This window comes from Hemicordylus capensis, chromosome 5 (genome assembly GCF_027244095.1).
Source record: "Hemicordylus capensis ecotype Gifberg chromosome 5, rHemCap1.1.pri, whole genome shotgun sequence".
Lineage (NCBI taxonomy): Eukaryota > Metazoa > Chordata > Lepidosauria > Squamata > Cordylidae > Hemicordylus > Hemicordylus capensis.
The window spans coordinates 189,256,193-189,273,987 of record NC_069661.1 but is presented as its reverse complement, the minus strand read 5'-3'; the positions used below and the strand labels follow the sequence as shown (position 1 = coordinate 189,273,987).

Sequence of the window (17,795 nt, the reverse complement as noted above, 5' to 3'; positions counted from 1 at the left end):
AATTTTTAGATGCGGTTTCCTCAACTTACGAATGTTTCCAGACCTCCGTGTGTGCGCTTTTCGACTTACGAAAATTTCGACCTACGAACGTGCGTTCGGAACGGATTAACTTCGTAAGTCAAGGGACCACTGTATTAATTTAAAAAGAAGTCTGTATAACTATTGTTACATATTCATTAGAACTGAAATCTTTGATTAATTATTTGATACAATTAATCAGCTAAAGTAGTGGATACACATTACAATTTTCCCCTATTGCTGACAATAAGCAAGTCTTTTTATTTATATTTGCATCCCGTGCTTCTTCCAAGGAGTTCAGGGCAACATCAATGGCATTAACAGTAGATTTTTAGATCCCTTAGAAATAGGAAATAATGGTCACTCTTTATCCTCACAACAACTTTATTAGGTAGGTCATGCTCAGAATATGTGTCTTGTCTGATGCTCCGTGAGCTTCATAGCTAGGTGGGAATTTGGATCTAGGTTTCTCACATCCAAGGATTACCAGTATTGAATCCCTTGAAAAGCCTGCTGTTATGGCTGCTGCTGCTTCCTGCACCATATATGATGGAAAAGGTAATTTAGAACTGATTCACACTACATATTTTGAACTCAAGTACAAAAAACAATTTTGTAGACTTCCATGTCTTCAAGTAGTCTTCCATGTCTACTGAGAGAACCCAGATATTTAAATGTATATAAATATTTCACAATTGACACTACTGTCTCAACTGACAGTATTTTTGCTCTTTATATTTGGGTACTTTTATACCAGTGTGTAAAATGTAGATTGTGTTAAAAATAGTGGATTATGTACTGTCTAATGGTGAGCTTGTGCAAGAAAATTATGTAGCTGTGCAAAGGGACAGGGATTTTTTTTTTTAAATTGTGCTCTTGCATTCTTGCACAAAAGTTTCCTTTAAAAAAATATGAAGCGTGCCACAGGTTGTGCACCTGTCCTCAAAGGGCAGACAAACTCACACTAGTTCAACACTTCTCTGGAACACAAACTCCAGATTTAGTACAAGTAGCTAGTGCTAGTGTCTATGAACAAATGCGCTATTAGTCAGGTGGTCAGCCAACTTTTCCTTAGTATCCAAACCTAGCAGATAATTTGCCACTGAGTTAATCTACTATGGCTTAATTTCTGGTAATAATAAACCATAGGTAACTGAAATTGACTATGCTCAGTTGAAATCTATAGGATTCGTTTATTTCTACAAGTTCATGGTCTTAGACTACTGTTGGGTGAACTTTGCGTGGCTCTCTTTGGAATTGGTTCAGTAATTATGAGCTTTCTCAGCAAGCATTCAGGAAAAAGAATTCAACTGTTTTCTGAGAGCTCTCTCCTAGTTTATAAAATTGGTGAGGATCACAAGTGCCTTATGACTCTCTGGGAACTGTAATGTAGTGGCTTTATGGGTCTCTGTGACCTGAAAGGGCCATGGTGGAGAGCTGCTTGGAAATTCCACACTTGCTTCCCCAAACAAATAAGCCCAGGAACAAGAATGGGTTTCAGATGTCAATTAAAATCTGTAATAGATTGGCAGCCTTAATATTTATAATTTTCTACCTTATTTACTTTATACTAAGGTAGAGTTTTGGAATCACAGTTATCTACATTCATTTTGAGCAATGTATCCATCTTGTTGAACTGAGATCTGAATGAAGATGAATGGCCTCTTGGATAGATCAGAATGGTCATGTACCTCGCCCATTCCAACTCTGCCCCACAAAATATCTCCTTATCAATAGGAATGGGGGTAAAGGTAGAAATAGGGACAATAAGGAAGGCAAAATGGTTCCATTTCCATCGTCCCATTTTGTAGAGGGGAATGATGAAGCACGTTGACTTAGACAAGAATCCAATTGATGAAATTTGATTTAACATAGGTTGTTCACATATATGGCTTGTACAAAGATAGGTAAAATTCATCCATATTTTCCACAACTAAATATTTATTCTTAGATTACATGAGGAAATCTCACACAAGCCTCACTTTTTAAACCACTGTTTCCAGTTCCTGCTCCTGTTCGGGAATTACAAGCGGACAATGCGTACAGCAGTCACTCACTGATAGTTACCTGGCAGCGTGCTGCTGGTGTGGCTGAACGATATGACATCATTCTCCTGACTGAGCAAGGCATCGTTCTGAGCAACAAATCTGAACCAGTTACTGCTAAACAGCACAAATTTGAAGATTTAACACCAGGCATGAAGTATAAAATACACGTATTGACAATCAGTGGTGTCCTCTTCAGCATTCGGGCAGAAACTGAAGGCCGAACAGGTAATTCAAGCATTTTAATTAGGGGAATAGTAAATAGCTTTGATATTAAACACAGAATATACCAGAAGATCTGGTTGATTTTTAATCACATAAAAAACGCATCATGAATATTTGTGTTGTATTTTTATGTATAAATCCTTTTACATTTATGTTATTTTAAGTATGAATACTATTATATTGCATTCATTTTCTAACTAAAACAGTAATATACTAAGATCTGTTGACATATCTGCCACTGCCTTAGCTCCCTAAATAACGCCTGCTAACATTAGGCTCAAAAGGCTGGCCTGTGGTCCTGCAGATATCTCCAAAATGTGTTGCCCTGTCCACAACTTTCAGTTGAAAATCCTGGTAATTTTGCTTGACTCAGAGGATAGCGGTTGTGAGAACAGTGTAGATTAATTGATCCAGAATAACAGATTTAATCTATTTTTCACTGCGTTTACAACAGCATTTACTTGTTTGGCATCTGCAATTTATTTAATTACTTTGTCTAAAATGTGCACTCAGTTTGAAAATGACTCTTTTCTGATTTCTGTGCTGCTTTAAGAGAATGTGCCATGCCATACTAAAGGGACTTCTTAGTGTCATGCGGGATTGGGGGAGATAAACCCACATCTGGACTCACATAGGACTGAATAAATATGCATTGGGGGAAATGGAGAAAAAACAATTATTTTAATTGTACAAACATAACACTGAATAAAGAACACACTACATTAATTTTGTATGGTATCCAGACCTTCAGCAGATGGTGCACCATCAATGGAAGCTCTTCTCCAAGTGCAAGGAGAATCATGCTCATGGAAGTACATCTTCCACTTGCACAAGTTGCCCTTGCATGAGCCCAACTATCCTTTCGCATGTGTTAGTGAATGGAATCAGAATCAGAATCAGCTTTTATTTCAATCAGTGACCAGAACAAATGGAGTTTCCATTGGTGATAGCCAGTCTGCAAAATTTCTGGATGACTCCCTCTGTGTTTTTTGTCTTCCTAAATCACCTTGACTTTTCTTCAAAGAAAGGGGGACTAAAAATTAAATTAAATTAAATTAAACTAATTTCATCAGTTGCATTGCAAGATTGGAGGCACCCCAGGGGCAAAATCTGCAGCCCCTTGATCACCCCCTCTCTTCATTTGCCACTCACACCTCATCCCACCCTCTTTGCTTGCACCCCACCCCACTTTGCTCCTCGCTTAAAAGGGCTGCCTGTCCTCACTGGGATCGGGGTCATGCCGTAGCAAAGTTGGGGTGAGTTCAGCCCCCTGGTGGCACAGTGCTGACCAGGGGTTGTGAAGGTGGGGGCTAGCACTCTGAGGGGGTGCAGTGGCCCTCAGTAACTGCAGTGGCCTCAGGCACTCATGGCCCAAGTCCACTGCACACCTTTGTGCAGTGGTGGCTGTGCCAATGAATGTTAACCATGTACTCCACAATGTCCTGAGAATATGCCCTAAACTATGGAACGATTACTGTCAGTGAATGAATAGCAACATGATTTTTGGTAAACCCATGTGGAATAAAAGGGGATGGACACTTTCTAACATATGTAAGTGTGATGAAACAGGTGTTATTCTATGCTTTCTGGGGATCTATCCTTGGAAGAAGGCCTGCTTCTCAAAAGCTACATCCATCTCTGGGGTTCCTCACTGATCCCTTACTGAGTCCTAACACCCTGACTAAAACCGAGCAGAAATCACTTTCATCTGTATGTTTGTTTACTCTTTTCCACCAACCTACTTCTGGCTCTGTCAGCTTCTAGCAAGGTTCTTGCAAAACAATTCAATTTCGACCCCAACTGCTGTGACGAAACTGGAGTTGCTCTATGCTTTCTGGGGATCTACCCACAGTAGAGAGATTGCTCTGATCCCAATCTAGGAGAACACCGCTCCTTCGAGGTAGGCTGCCACCAGCTGAAGACAGATCTAAAAGCACTGACCAAGCTTAGACACAGCTTCAGCAACCTAGAGTTTGGGACTTACAGGCACTCAATGATGGTCAGAAAGCAACTGAGAAGAAAATGCTAGCTCGCCCAAACTAAGGAAGTGAACCATATGCAGGGCCTGGGGCTTAGCGCTTTGAGGAGCTAGTCAATTCTACCCACTCTTATGAGTTCAATGGATCACAATCCAGATACAGATACAGGGGTTACTTTGTGCTTCAGAAAGGGGCATCAGAACCTGATGTTATGGAGCTTTGATTTGAGGATTTAGACTGCACTTCTGCAGGCCTCGACTTCGATTTCGATGCTATGCTCGATGTAGAAGGAACAGGCATGTCAGCAGGTGAACAGGGCATTGTAGTGCCAGGACGAAGCACCTCATCATATAGTGTGGCCTGAAGGCGTAGCATCCTATTTTTGCAGGTCAATGTGTTATGCTCCTCTCCAAGGCAAAGGAGACCGAGTCATGGTCGTCCTCTGAAGGGAGCTTAGCATTACAGTGGAAACAACTTTTAAAGATCTTTTTCTTATCCATGAGGGGGAAAGAGGGGGAAAGACAAAAGCGTACTTAAATGCCAAAGTCAAGAGTCTGTTCTGAGTCAGTGCCATCGAAGCTGCTTCATCAGTCCAAGTCGTTGCCAAAAGAATCCATCCATTTTTCCATTTTAAAAAAATGATTAGCTAAAGAATAGTAAAGTCTGGTCTGAGTCAGAGGAGTATAACAAAGTAATGTCTCTTTGCTTGAGCCCTCAGACTCCACACACCGTAAATCACACAAGTCCAGACACCGTGAGCAAGACACTGAGGGCACGCCTCTTCCCAAGAAGCATCGGGATAAGAGCGATAAGTCTCGATGTGGAGAGTCTACAACTGTTTCCCACTTGACACCGTCTCCCTCCGCTGTCCAACCAACATTGATGTCGAGCTCGACACTGACCTCTTGGCACCATGTTCTTTTGACTTTGACTTCGACACCCACGTCAATACCGAACCCAGTGTCGACATCTCAACCATGTGACAAGTCCTTGTCTCCGGCCAAGACTCCTTTACAATCTCCTTCGCAATGGGTGGATCCCCACTCTTCGACCTCACCAGTTGTTTTCAACATTGAATCTGATGACAATGAAGAGCTGGATCCTGGTTTGGGTCCTGGTGACACTCAAAGTCTTCTCAACATGTTAGATTCCAGTGAGCGCACCCCTTCAGCTTCGACCTTATACAGTTTTCTTAGCCATGGGCTCGATGCCGATGATGACACGACTGCTCATTCAGTACTGAGAACCCCTAGGAAGTTGCCTTCTGGACCCCTTTTGTCCATGTACTTGACTCCATCAGCCTTTCAAACTCTTCACACAATGTTTACACATGTCTCTGCTATGCAGACCAACAGCCCATGTACTTGGAGGGCAGCCACCCAGGGACTCCTTCAAGAAGGAGGTCGAGGCGATGCTTCCCTGTCAGTCCAGCTTCCACAGGGTCTTCCTCAGGACTACCATGACTATAGGCTCCGGAAACTCCAACATCAAATGTTAGCTGTGATGGTCCCTCTCCATAGCCACCCAAGTGACTCCTCCTTCAGAGGATCCCATGCCTGTTCCTACAGTGGTTTCCATGGCTACTCAGGTTACTCCATCCAGGTGAGACCCCATGGCAGTACCTTCCAATATGATTTGCCTCGCCTCTACCTCTTCACAGACTGCAGGAACTCTGAAAGCCCCTGCACTAAAAAGTGAGCCTACTCAAACAATAACTGTGGACACCACATCTTCTATGGCACAGACTACCACAAAGAAGAGGGGACCTGCCCCTTTGGCTCCAAGGATGGTATTACTTACTGATGACTTTGAATCTGATTCTACTACATCTACCTCCTCCGATACTTCACAGCACACAGATGATTCACCTGTCAAGATGATTCCCAAGGAGGACATCTCCCCTAATGAGGACATGTGATCCTATCACTGCCAAATCAGTGACATGGCTGTGGTGCTGGGTTTGGAACTCAAAAAACAGATGGAGGAAGTAGACAATCCTGTCTACAAGTTTTTCAGTTCAATGACTTCCACACAACCTGTGGACCTTCCTATACTCCCAGTGATTACCAAATCTGCTAAATCTGTGTGGGATGGTCTCCAAACTTCTGTTTCCACTTCCAAATGCCTGGAAAACTTGTACAGGATCCAGTAGGAAGCGAACGGGTTTCTGCTGAAGCATCCATCTCCCAATTTGGTAGTCGTGGACTGTGCTGCTTCTTCCAAGTCAGGGAGGAGGCATACCACCCCGGGGGACAAGGAGGGCTGCAAGTTAGATGTGATGGGTCAAAAGATTTACTCAACTTCTTGTCTGGCAGTCAAAATTGCAAATTACACTGCGTGTTTTGCCAAATACTCCCACTCATTGTGGGATTCTCTTTTTAATGAGAAAACCAATTTATCTCCAGAAGAATTCCTGGCTAGGTTCAATGACATTCATGCCACAGTTACCCTCCTTACTAGACAGCAGTTGAGCAATGCCAAACACCTAGCAGAAACTGAGTCTCACACTTTGGTGACTGCGATCTCCCTGCGGAGGCATGCATGGCTGTGATCCACTGCTCTCCAACCAGACATGAAGGACAGAGTAGAGAGCCATATGATGACAAGGGTCTTTTCTGTGAGTCTAGAGACTCTACCATGGAGTCCATTTTAAAAATCCAAATTCACGGCAAAAACATTCACTGCGCCTTCCCAGACTTACATTTCTAAAAACCATTCGTTCAGCAGACAATACTCCTATAAACAATCAGAAAAGAAAGACTACCATAAGCCTTATCATTGCTTTAATAGGAAACCTTTCACTCAGAAAGCGAGGAGTTCTCAGGGCCTGCACCCAAAAACCTCTGACATGGGAAAACAACATTTTTGATTGCAAGGCCTGTACTTGTGATGCTAAAGACAGCTTTTCTATTAGCCATAACGTTAGCCTGACAGGTGAGAGAGTTAAATGCCCTTCACATTGGTACTCCCTATGCTAAATTTCATGAGGATAAGGTAGTGCTTCGCTTGGACCCTGAGTTTCGCCCTAAAGTGGATGCAGACTTCCTTTTCAATAGCAACATTGTCTTGCCTACCTGCTTCCAAAATCCCACAACAGCTCTGGAATGGCCACTGCATTCCTTGGATGTATGGTGTGTACTCCTCTTCTACTTGCAGTTGATCAAACCCTATAAGAAGACAAAACACATTTTTCTAGGTTACAAGGGCAAAGTGAAGGGTTGCCGTATCTACAGACAGAGCCTATCCCACTGGATTGTGGAGCTCATTTTCCTAGCATATAAACACCAAAAAGGGAAGCCTCTAAGTGGCGCAGTGGGGAAATACTTGACTAACAAGCAGAAGGTTGCTGGTTCGAATCCCCGCTTGTACTGTATCGGGCATCAGTGATATAGGAAGATGCTGAAAGGCATCATCTCATACTGCATGGGAGAAGGCAATGGTAAACCCCTCCTGTATTCTACCAAAGAAAACCACAGGGCTCCATGGGTGCCAGGAGTTGAAATCGACTTGACGGCACACTTTACCTTTACCAAAGACCATATGGCCCATTCTACCAGGGCTTATGCTACTTCTGCCACCCATATGGCTGGCATTAAGCTTAAGGACATCTGTATAGCAGCAACTTGGACCTCTGAGCATACCTTTGGACCTTCTCTCTGCAGCTAGGGCCAACTTCAGGAGGAGTGTGATGAAAAGGGTCTTACTTTAGCATACTACACCCATCTCCAGACTGATAGCTCATTAGTCTATGAGTGCAACAGATCATGGTCCAGATAAACAGGTTGCTCACCTGCAACTATTGATCTGGAAGTGATCTGTTGCAGTCATAAGACCCTCCCACTGACCCTGCTGCAGTATGCGAAGTGATAAAATGCCTGTTTATAGTACATGGAGTGCTACTTACCTTATCAAAGCTGTGGACTGAATCCTTACGATGATTGTATCCAAATGTTGTTCCTTCTGGAACTAAGGAGAAAATGCTAGCCCACCAAAACTAAAGAAGTACACCATGTGCAGGGGGTGGGGCTTCGCGCTTCGAGGAGCTACTCAATTCTGCCCGAATGGTCCCGCACAGGCACAGAACCCACCCTTATGACTGCAACAGAGCACTTCCAGATCAATTATTACAGGTGAGCAACCTGTTTTTCATCACAGTAAGCAAAGTTTCAAAGGCTCAGTGCACAATTCTTACTGCTTGTCAGCTTCATATATTAGAAAGTTCACTATTTTTTCCTATTTCAGCTCCAGCTGCTGTCACAAATCTGAAAGTCACAGAAAGCACCACTGGACGCCTGTCATTCACCTGGACTGCTTCTAAGGGAAAGCTTGACAAATATGATCTCTTTCTGTACAATCCAGACAAGTCTCTTCAGGACAGGATTTCAGGGGACCAAAATCTCCAACAGTATTCTTTCCAGAATTTGGTGCAAGGCAGGCTGTACAAAATGGTGATTGTTACCCACAGTGGCAAGCTTACTAATGAATCATCCATCTTTGGGAGAACAGGTAAGAGTATCTAATGGGCTAATCCATCAGCAGTGAGATGTGCTTTAAAAACATCAATGGGCTACTTTGTGAGAATCTATTACTAGTGGAGTTTCTATGGAATATATCTCAGATTGGTTCTCCCCGTCTTGATACAAAAATTCTCAGACAGTGTCATAATGAATTATAAGGTTGGTTTGTTTTTTAAAGAACTTCTTCAGGTGTTTGGCAATAAATCAAAGAAAACCATTTCTGTTGACAATTACTGAGGGCTATGTAAATTCCACAGTGCATGTGTTTGATGCATAGATGTTGAATGTAATGTGTGGTGCAAAATTTGGCATGCTGAGATACTCAGCTTAATTTTTAAGGAAAATGTTTTTGTTATTATGGCTCTTGAGGAAAGCTTGCAAGCGTGTACATACTATAAGTGCAGTTTATGAAATACTAGCAATGCCTAGGCAGCAGGTTGAGTGATCAGGATGTATGTTTCAGTGCCCTCCGTAGTCCTGCCTTGGCTCCTCTTCCATGGCAACTATGCTCTGGCTTTTAAAGAAAGCAATATCATCTATAAAGAGGTATTTCTTACTTAAATAAGATGGACATATCTCAATTCCACCCATCTTCCACACTTGCTAGGGAGATTAAGCTCGCCTGTTTTATAGCTGCTTCCCTCATGCACTCAAGGAAATCTTAAGTAGATTTAACTAAAGGTTTATTCAGCAACAACTCCATTTTCTTCTTTCCCTCCCTTTTCCTCTTGACTCCTACCCCACACTCTCTACAGAATCCCCCTTGGGACAAATGTCCAAACAAATAAACTGCAAAAGATTACTGAATAGAATATGACACATCCCTCCCCTTTACAACAACCAAAATTTGAATTGATTTAAAATTTAGGGACAAAGTCTTGAAGTCTTTTAGGTGGTCTCCTATCATGCACACTTGGGTTCTCTGGTACAGGAGCTGTTTGTTCTTCTGGTAGTAAGGACTGTCCCTCACTTTCATCAGCCTCATCTGCAAGATCAAAACTGGAGGCATGATCAGATTCCTCTTCAGTTCCTTTCTTGAGATCATACTCCTCTTGTCTCATAGTATGCATGCTGGAAACTCTCAAATTGTTCAATTTCTTTCCATCATCCAGTATGACAATCTCCTTGGATTTTGATTTTGGCCCAGAATATCAGAAACATCCCTTTCTTACTTTATAAGGCACCAATACTCAAAACAAGTCCCCCACCTGAAACCTTTGCTGTTTCCCACCCCATTTCTGATCCACATAGAGTTTAAATTTGTGTTGCTTCTCCCTTACCCAATCACGAATCTCTGCATCCTCAAGGTGAGATGGCATGGAAAGCCATATCAGGTGTTGCCACTTGGTAAGTTTGGTAATGTCGTGTCCTCTCAGTAGTTCAAAAGGTGATTTTCCTGTAGTAGAATGAGGAGTGGTTTGATGAGCTAATAGAGTTTCATGGATTGCCTCTTTCCAGGGTTCTTATTGTGTAGTAGCCAGTTATAAACTTTCTCAAGGGAATATTACAAGGAAATAGTCTTTTGTTTTATCCCATGGTTAAACAAATATTGTTCCATTTCTGATGAGGTAAGCTGTACCATTGTTAGTCACTAGTTCTTTAGGAATACCTTCTCTTTAAAAAAACAACAACTGCAGCCATGAACTGGATCACCTTGTTTATTGTAATGTGGTCAGCAAATGAAACTTCTGGCAACCTGGAATAGTAATCCACCATCACTATCACAAATCTTTGTTTTGTGGCTTGGTTTTCAAAATACCCCATTATATCCAGAGCATGTTTTCCCCCGAGACCATTGCAATATTCTCTGATTCGGCACCTTTTAGTCAAGCTTATGCCCAAGTGACTTACTTAGGCAATTTTGATCACTTTTGCTTGTAAGGAGATTGGCACCACCAAACAATCAGTCCTCAGCACCAGCTCATTGAGAAGAGACTGCTCACTCGCTATGTGCATGTATGGTTGAAGATATTCAGATGCCTTGTTTTTGCATGGCCATCCATTAGTTATGTAAGCACTTGATCAGCAGCACTGAGGGCTGCTTTCCTTTGTAAAGACATGATCACTCCATGAGTGGATGAAATTATTTGTACAGTTATTACTCCTTTATCCTCTTCTTCTAGGATCTCCTTTTGGTCTGGAAGTCAAAATAAGCAATCTGCCATTGTATTCCAAAGACCTAGAAGATATTCCACCTGGAAATCAAAATCCATACGTCTGGTGATCCATTTAGCTATTCTTGGGGTTGCTCGATTTGTTTCCCGAGTAGTAAATAAAGCAGTTAAAGGATTATGGTCTGACTTTAAAGTGAATTTTATGCCCCACAAAAGTCCTGAAGTGCCTCAGCACCCAGAAATGTGCTAGAGCTTATTTTTCAATGACAGAATTGAGCACCTTTTCTGAAGTAGTAAGCACTCTGGAAGCAAAGGCAACTGTAACTTCCCTGCCCCCCCCCCCTTTTCTTTTTTTTGCTGGGTCAAGACAGCACCCAAACCATATTCAGAAGCATCAGTGGTTACAATAGTGTGCCTGTTGGTGTCAAAAGAAGTGAGAGCAGGGCTTTCAGCAGTGGCCAATTTGATAGTCTAGAAACTAGCCTTGCAGGATGCATCCCAGTTAAATGCAACATTATTTTTAAAAAGAAGATGCAATGGAGCAACTTTGGAGGCAAATTGTCTAACAAATTTAGAACAATACTCACAGAGTCCTAAAAATGAACGAAGTGCATTGGTTGTATGGTTCTGGGGCTTCCTGAATAGCTTTCACCAAGTCTGTTTTGGGATGTAAGCCACTCTGAGATATTGTGTGTCCCAAGTACGTCACTGATTGTGTTCAAAATTGACATTTCTCTGCAGAGGTAGTAAATCCATGTTGTCAGAGTCTACTTAAGACATCTCTCAGTTTAGCACCACGCTCCTCAATGGTTTTGCCATACACCAAAATGTCCTTCTGAAAGTAAGTTAAGCCATCCATAGTCCCAAAAAACGCATGCATCATTCTTTGAAATTAGGGATGTGCATACAACTGGCTGGCACCCCCTTAAACCCACCCCCAGTTTGGTTTGAGGGGGTTCGTGAGCTTTTTCTGTTATTTATTTTTTTTATTTACCCCCTGGGGGGGGGCTTCTCCAAGGCCACAGGGGGGTCCTCCGGATGTTACCCCTCCCCCTTTGGGCCTCCATTATGTCTCAAATCACCCTGTTTGGGCAATCTTTGGCCCATTCTGGGCCTCACCCCCATTGTGGTGGCCATTTTGGAGGCCACCGCACATGCCCAATGGGCCTCTGCATGGCCTGGGTCATGATATTTGTATATACTAATAATCAGAGAAAGGAGGGGGGGCCAAGATGTAAACACAAATTTGTAAAATGCCACTGACCACAAGGGACTTAATTTTCAAGGGACAAGATCCAAACCTTGAACATGCATAGGCTTCCCACTTTCTTCAATAAAGAGAAATGCTCCATATGCAAGAGGATTTTACATTTGTATCTCTAGAGCATACCCCACCAATAAATTGAATGCAGAAGTCTATGTACATGGAGCCCTTTCTATGCTTTGGAACTATTGGACTGTAGTCTTAGTGTCAGGAGGTCCAGAAATGGGACTCCCTGTACACTTCTCTGTGCCTCTAAAGAGGTGCGTAGTGTAGACTTGCTTGCCCACAGGAGAGTCCGGGAGTTAACAGTGTTTATTCCTGTGACTGAGAGCAGCCTAGGAAGTGAACTAAGAGAGGAGCACAGCTCCTTGCTTTCTAGAAGCCCAAACCAGGCATCCTGACACCCCAAATGAGCTTCCTATACAGAGACTCTAAGCAGCCCTGAGACCCATCCCCCATCGGGCACCAGCCATGACTCCCCTTTTCTTCTCTCTCAGCTTCCCACTCCTGACCTATTCTTTGAAGCCAGATAATGTTCCTCGGAGGATTCTAATCCCCCAGAATTAACTGTTGATAATTTGCATCCCTTTCAGGAACAATCCTAATCTGAAGAATCTACATTTCCATTCTTCTCAGAAAATTAAAACCTATAGGTAATATCTAGCTACCTCAAAACCCATTATGTCCCACCAGAAGTCATCCCCAGTAACCACCAACTAGAGACCCCCTCTGGTGCACACACACACAAAGCACCTTTTCCCTTATAAAAATAGCCAGCCCAAAGCCCCTAAAACTGCACAATCTCTGGGATCCATTCTAGAGATTGTGAACCTCTGATCCTTATCATCGCACCCCATTATCCTCCACAGATAATTTGGCATATTCTCCTTACTTCACATCCGTCAGGTAGTATAAGGAGAATCCCTCCTTCCTCTTCCAAGAGTTTCCCTTTTCCTTGCCTGAATTCCCCCTCCCCTCTTTGGGTATGAGATTTAAAAAGATCCTCCCCATAGTTATCACCAATCCTGTAGGATCCACCCAACTGACTGCAAGCTTCTTTCAGATGGAAACTATGCTCAGGCATAATGCAACCATTTCAGGATACCACACTCTAGAGCATGGGGTGTCAAACCCAATTGGGTGGTGGGCCATGTTTTATTACAATGCACCCCTGGAGGGCCTCACCTCACCCCTGGAGGGCCCCACCCACCTTCTTGCACCTGCCTCATGCCTTCTGTCTCCCTCTTCCTCTCTCTTTCTCTCACTCTCTTCCTTCCTCCCAGTCTCCTCTTCTACCCTACCTTGTCCTTCACTCATGAATGCAGATGAAGGTGCCTCTCACCACCTTCTTCTTAGTCTCCCCCCCATTTCTCTTACTCTCACTCTCACTTTCCTCCCTCCCTCCCTCTCTCCCTTTGCCTTGGTCTCCGCTCACTCATGCAGAAGAAGGCACCTCTTGCTTGTCTCCTCCTTTCTCTCACTCTTTTCCTTCCTTCTCCCTCTCTCCCTCTTTCCCCCCTCTCTTGCCCTTCACTCACTCATGCAGGGGAAGGCACCTCTTGCTACTTTCTGTCTTCGTCTTCCTCTGCCCTTTCTCTCTCTCTCTCTCTCTCTCTCTTTCTTTCTCCCTCTTCCTCTCTCCCTTGCCCTCCACTCATTCATTCGGTCTTCTTTCTGCCCCTCTTTTGCCTCCATCTTTTGTCTTTGTCTTCCTCCTCCTCCGCTCCCTCTTTCATTCATTCTTCCTCCCTCCCTCCCTTTTTTCCTCCTCTCCTCTACCTCCCTTCCTTGTTCTCCACTCACTCCTTCTGTGTCTACCCTCTGCATGTTGAAAAGCCACAAGGCTGCAGGAAGGAGCAGCATGGCAGCACAGCAGGAAAGAGAAATGCTGCCTTCTGAGTGAGGGATTGGGGGAGAAATACTGGTGCTGCCAAAAATGATCAGCCAAGCAGACAAACAAACCAGCTAGTCTCAGGAAGGGGGAAATGAATGGACAAACCAACCAGCCAGCTTCAGCAAGTGGAGAGCAATGCGTGCAGCAGAGCAGAAAGAAAGAAACGTGGTGGCCAGGGTTGATATACAACTGCTCAGGGGCTGCAGAAAGAAACTCCAGAGGCTGGATCCAGCTGGCAGTTTGACATCCCTGCTCTAGAGTGTGCCATCCTGGGAATGCAGAAGGGCAAAGCCCAGGGAAGATAGCATCCAGCCAATTTTCCCAGCCAGGGGTATCTTGGGTATCCCTCCCTAGTTCTAGACCTCCTGCTTTTCCCCCTCGCCCCCACTTAATAGAACCCCAGCAGCTTTTAAACAGCCCTCTTGTAAAGTGGCCCCTTGCTTACAGGATCCCTCCAGGAGCCAGAAAGTTCCCCTTGTAACATTAGGATTGCTTCCATGTGACACAAAGTTGCTCTTGGACCAGCCCATTTTGAAGTTGATTATTCATACAAGTGTAAATGCAGAATTAGACATGCATTAGGGGTAGGTGGCCAAATTCCCTACTAATTTTTCCAAAGTGAACAATCTGGTAAGCACTCAAGTCATGTGTCAATACTTATTGTCTACAGATGGCTCTTCACAGCCAAACAATGGATGTCTGTATGAAAACAAGCTCATAATTTTCATTCTCTGGATTATATTACACCTGTCAATTTCCATTAGAAGGAACATTAGAATGCAGATTTTTGTTTTGACCCTTTCAATTTTGCCTTTGCATGGTTATCATAAAAGATCTTTTTCGTCAACTAACCTGGCAACAACTATTAGTAACTACTACTACTATCTCTGTTCTAGTCCCAGCTCCAGTTAGCAATCTTAAAGGCGTCAATAAAGGCATGACAGACAGTCTACATTTCAACTGGAACCCAGCAGCAGGAGATGTTGATCGTTATGAACTGAACCTTTACAATCCAAATGGCACATTGAAGGAAGCACAGAAAGGCAAGGATTTGACAGAATGGTACTTCCAGGGTTTAATCCCTGGCAGAAAATATACCCTTGTTGTAATTACTCATAGTGGTGACTTGACAAATACTGCAAATGCTGAAGAAAGAACAGGTAAAAACATCCCTCTAGTTTCTTTTATATGTATGTATGTATTTAACTTTACCTGTCTGTTATTGCTGCTATACACTGCAGTTATTGTCTTATACTGATTGCTAGGTATGGGCATGTATTTTCTGAATAAATGGAACCAGATACAGGTTTGTCAGACTGATATGCCCTCTGCCCGGCATTATGGAAATGTCTTTAGACTCTACAGAAAGGAGCACTGACAGTCGAAACGTCCAACTGAACTCCTCGCTGTCAAGTCCGAACTCTGACAATCCTGTTGGACCAGGTTGATTGGCCAGTTGGCCACCTCTCAGCTGGCCATTTAACTTGGTCTAACAGGAACTTCAGGGGTACAGTTCCTTCAAAACAAGCCTGGTAGCTACTTAGAGAGAAATTTTATCTGTCCAGTTACTGTGCTTGTTTAAGCAACTGCACCCTCAAATTTGTGGAGTGGGGGGAAGCCAAGCCAGCCTGCACCCCTGATTTGGAAGGTGCAGCCCTCAAAAGTTAGCCCAGTTGCTGGCTTGGGCTTTTTCTCTAAGCTGGCTACCAGGCTGCTTTTTGAGGATTGCACCTTCCAAATCAGGGGATGGAGCAAAGGCAACCACCCCAGGGGAGACCCACTGGCCCTGAGAGTCCCCCACATGGGATTGATTTTGCCCCCATACCCTGATTTTGAGGGTGCAGTCCCTTAAAATAAGCCCAGTAGTCACCTTAAATGGCACAGCAGGAAAATGCTTGACTAACAAGCAGGAGGTTGCTGGTTCGAATCCCTGCTGGTACTATATTGGGCAGCAGCAATATAGGAAAATGCTGAAAGGTATCATCTCATACTGCGCAGGAGGCAGCAATGGTAAACCCCTCTTGTATTTTACCAAAGACAACCACAGGGCTCTGTGGGTGCCAAGAGTTGAAATCGACTTGAAGGCACACTTTACCTTAGCTGGCTTAGAGTCTTTCTCTATGTCAGCTACCAGGAGGTTTTCCACACAGGGCTTTCCCCCCAAATCCACTCCTGACTGAGGTGTGCCAGCCCACATATTCGCTGGATTTAACCCGACCTCCCTGAGGCCTATCAGGGACCAGGACAGACAGGGCTTTCTTTTTCTCTGAAGGGAGGCTGCGAATTCTGACTTAGCCTGAGGTATGTCCGGGGTAAAAAAAAATCCTCTGTTTCCAGCAGGTTTTGAAAAAATCTCAGGGGTTACTGCTTTCTCCAAAGGTGTTGATAGAGGTGCTGTTGGCTATGCAAAGGAGGTGCTGATGGCTATGCAAATGGTCCATCTAATCCCTTGAATTAAAATGCCTCGAATCTGCTGTGAAGCAGATTTGCTCTTCAGATACCCTAAGGCATAGAGCCATGTGTGAAAAACCTCCAGGCTGCTTTTTGAGGACTGTGCACCCCCCAAAGCAGGCATACCCAGAGGGGTTGGCTTTGCTCCCCCACCCTAAATATTGCAGTCCCTGAATCTAATCCACAGAATGTCAGTAACAGGTCAGAATTCTGACCCAAATCTGACTAGCCAACAGTTTTGCGGGGAGAATTTCTCTGTTGGCTCTGGTCAGATCAGATTCATATTGGTTTGCACTCCAACACACACAGCAGAATGAATAGCAATGAGTGGGAGGGGTCCACTTTTGAAAACCAGATTAATTGCTCTTTATTTGGGAGGCATGGTTAAAACCAAGTTATATGTATTCTGTGATTCCAAATAAATGCAGCAGAGCTCAGGAATTGGTATGGAGTGCAGAATTCAGCATGCCTATAATTTGATCTTTCATTTAAAAAACAAAAAAGCAAGTAAGCAGTTGCCAGTCAGAGCTGAGTGTGTGTTTGTGTGAACAGTAGACTTGACATGGAAGGGCTGTGATTTGATCTCCCAAACTCTTCCCCCCCCCCCTTTGTTTCAAAGCACCTTTCAAAGCACCTAAATTGGATTTGGCCCGTGGTAATAATGGGGAGGAAGATTTCAACCCTTTCCCTCCTGGGAAAGCGTTCATCTCTCCGATTTTAAATGGCTCTCATAAAACCGCTGTTAGTTGTAGAGCGGGGGAGAGACAGGAACAGTATGGGCACTTGTCTTTTCCCCGCTGCACAACTAATAGCAGCTTCTGGGCAGGTAGTATTTTAATTGGGGATATAGCACATGGAAAGAAGGTTTAAAGCGCCTCCTTCAGCACCATGGGCCTGTTCCTTACCTTTACCATACCACCCCACCATGGCTGATTTTAACCAAAGAAAAGGACACTTAGAGAGCCATTCCAATCACAGATCCCCCGTGTCATGTCTAGTCTGGCCCTCGGAGAAGTGGCTGAAAAAGATTTCTGCTCATCAGGTAGTAAATCATCAGTACCCTGTAGCTCGTGGTTCTTTCATATGACTAGGAGCTTTTTTAGACCACGACTTTACCGCAACTTTACTTTGGGAGGGTGGGTGTGCATTAACATATTGGCCAGATTTACCCTGAAGTCCGTGTGATATTTCAGAGCACTTCACACATGTTGGGGTTTTCCCTTCATATTGGAACCTAGCCCAATTTATGTCCAGGGTAAAAAAAATCCTCTTTTTGTGCTGGAGTATC

At 43.7% G+C, this 17,795-nt stretch overlaps 1 protein-coding gene across 3 annotated transcripts in view; it reads left to right on the top strand.

Annotated features, from left to right (window-relative positions):
* PTPRB (protein tyrosine phosphatase receptor type B) overlaps positions 1 to 17,795 on the top strand; it is a 119,848-nt gene that overhangs the window by 52,942 nt on the left and 49,111 nt on the right. For all 3 annotated transcript variants that reach the window (XR_008309102.1, XM_053258072.1, XM_053258073.1), the window contains 3 exons: positions 2,022 to 2,291; positions 8,510 to 8,773; positions 14,953 to 15,216. Coding sequence is in view for 2 of the 3 variants with exons in the window: in XM_053258072.1 (XP_053114047.1) it covers positions 2,022 to 2,291; positions 8,510 to 8,773; positions 14,953 to 15,216 (798 nt within the window). In the remaining variant the exon portion in view is untranslated. The remainder of the gene's footprint in view (positions 1 to 2,021; positions 2,292 to 8,509; positions 8,774 to 14,952; positions 15,217 to 17,795) is intronic.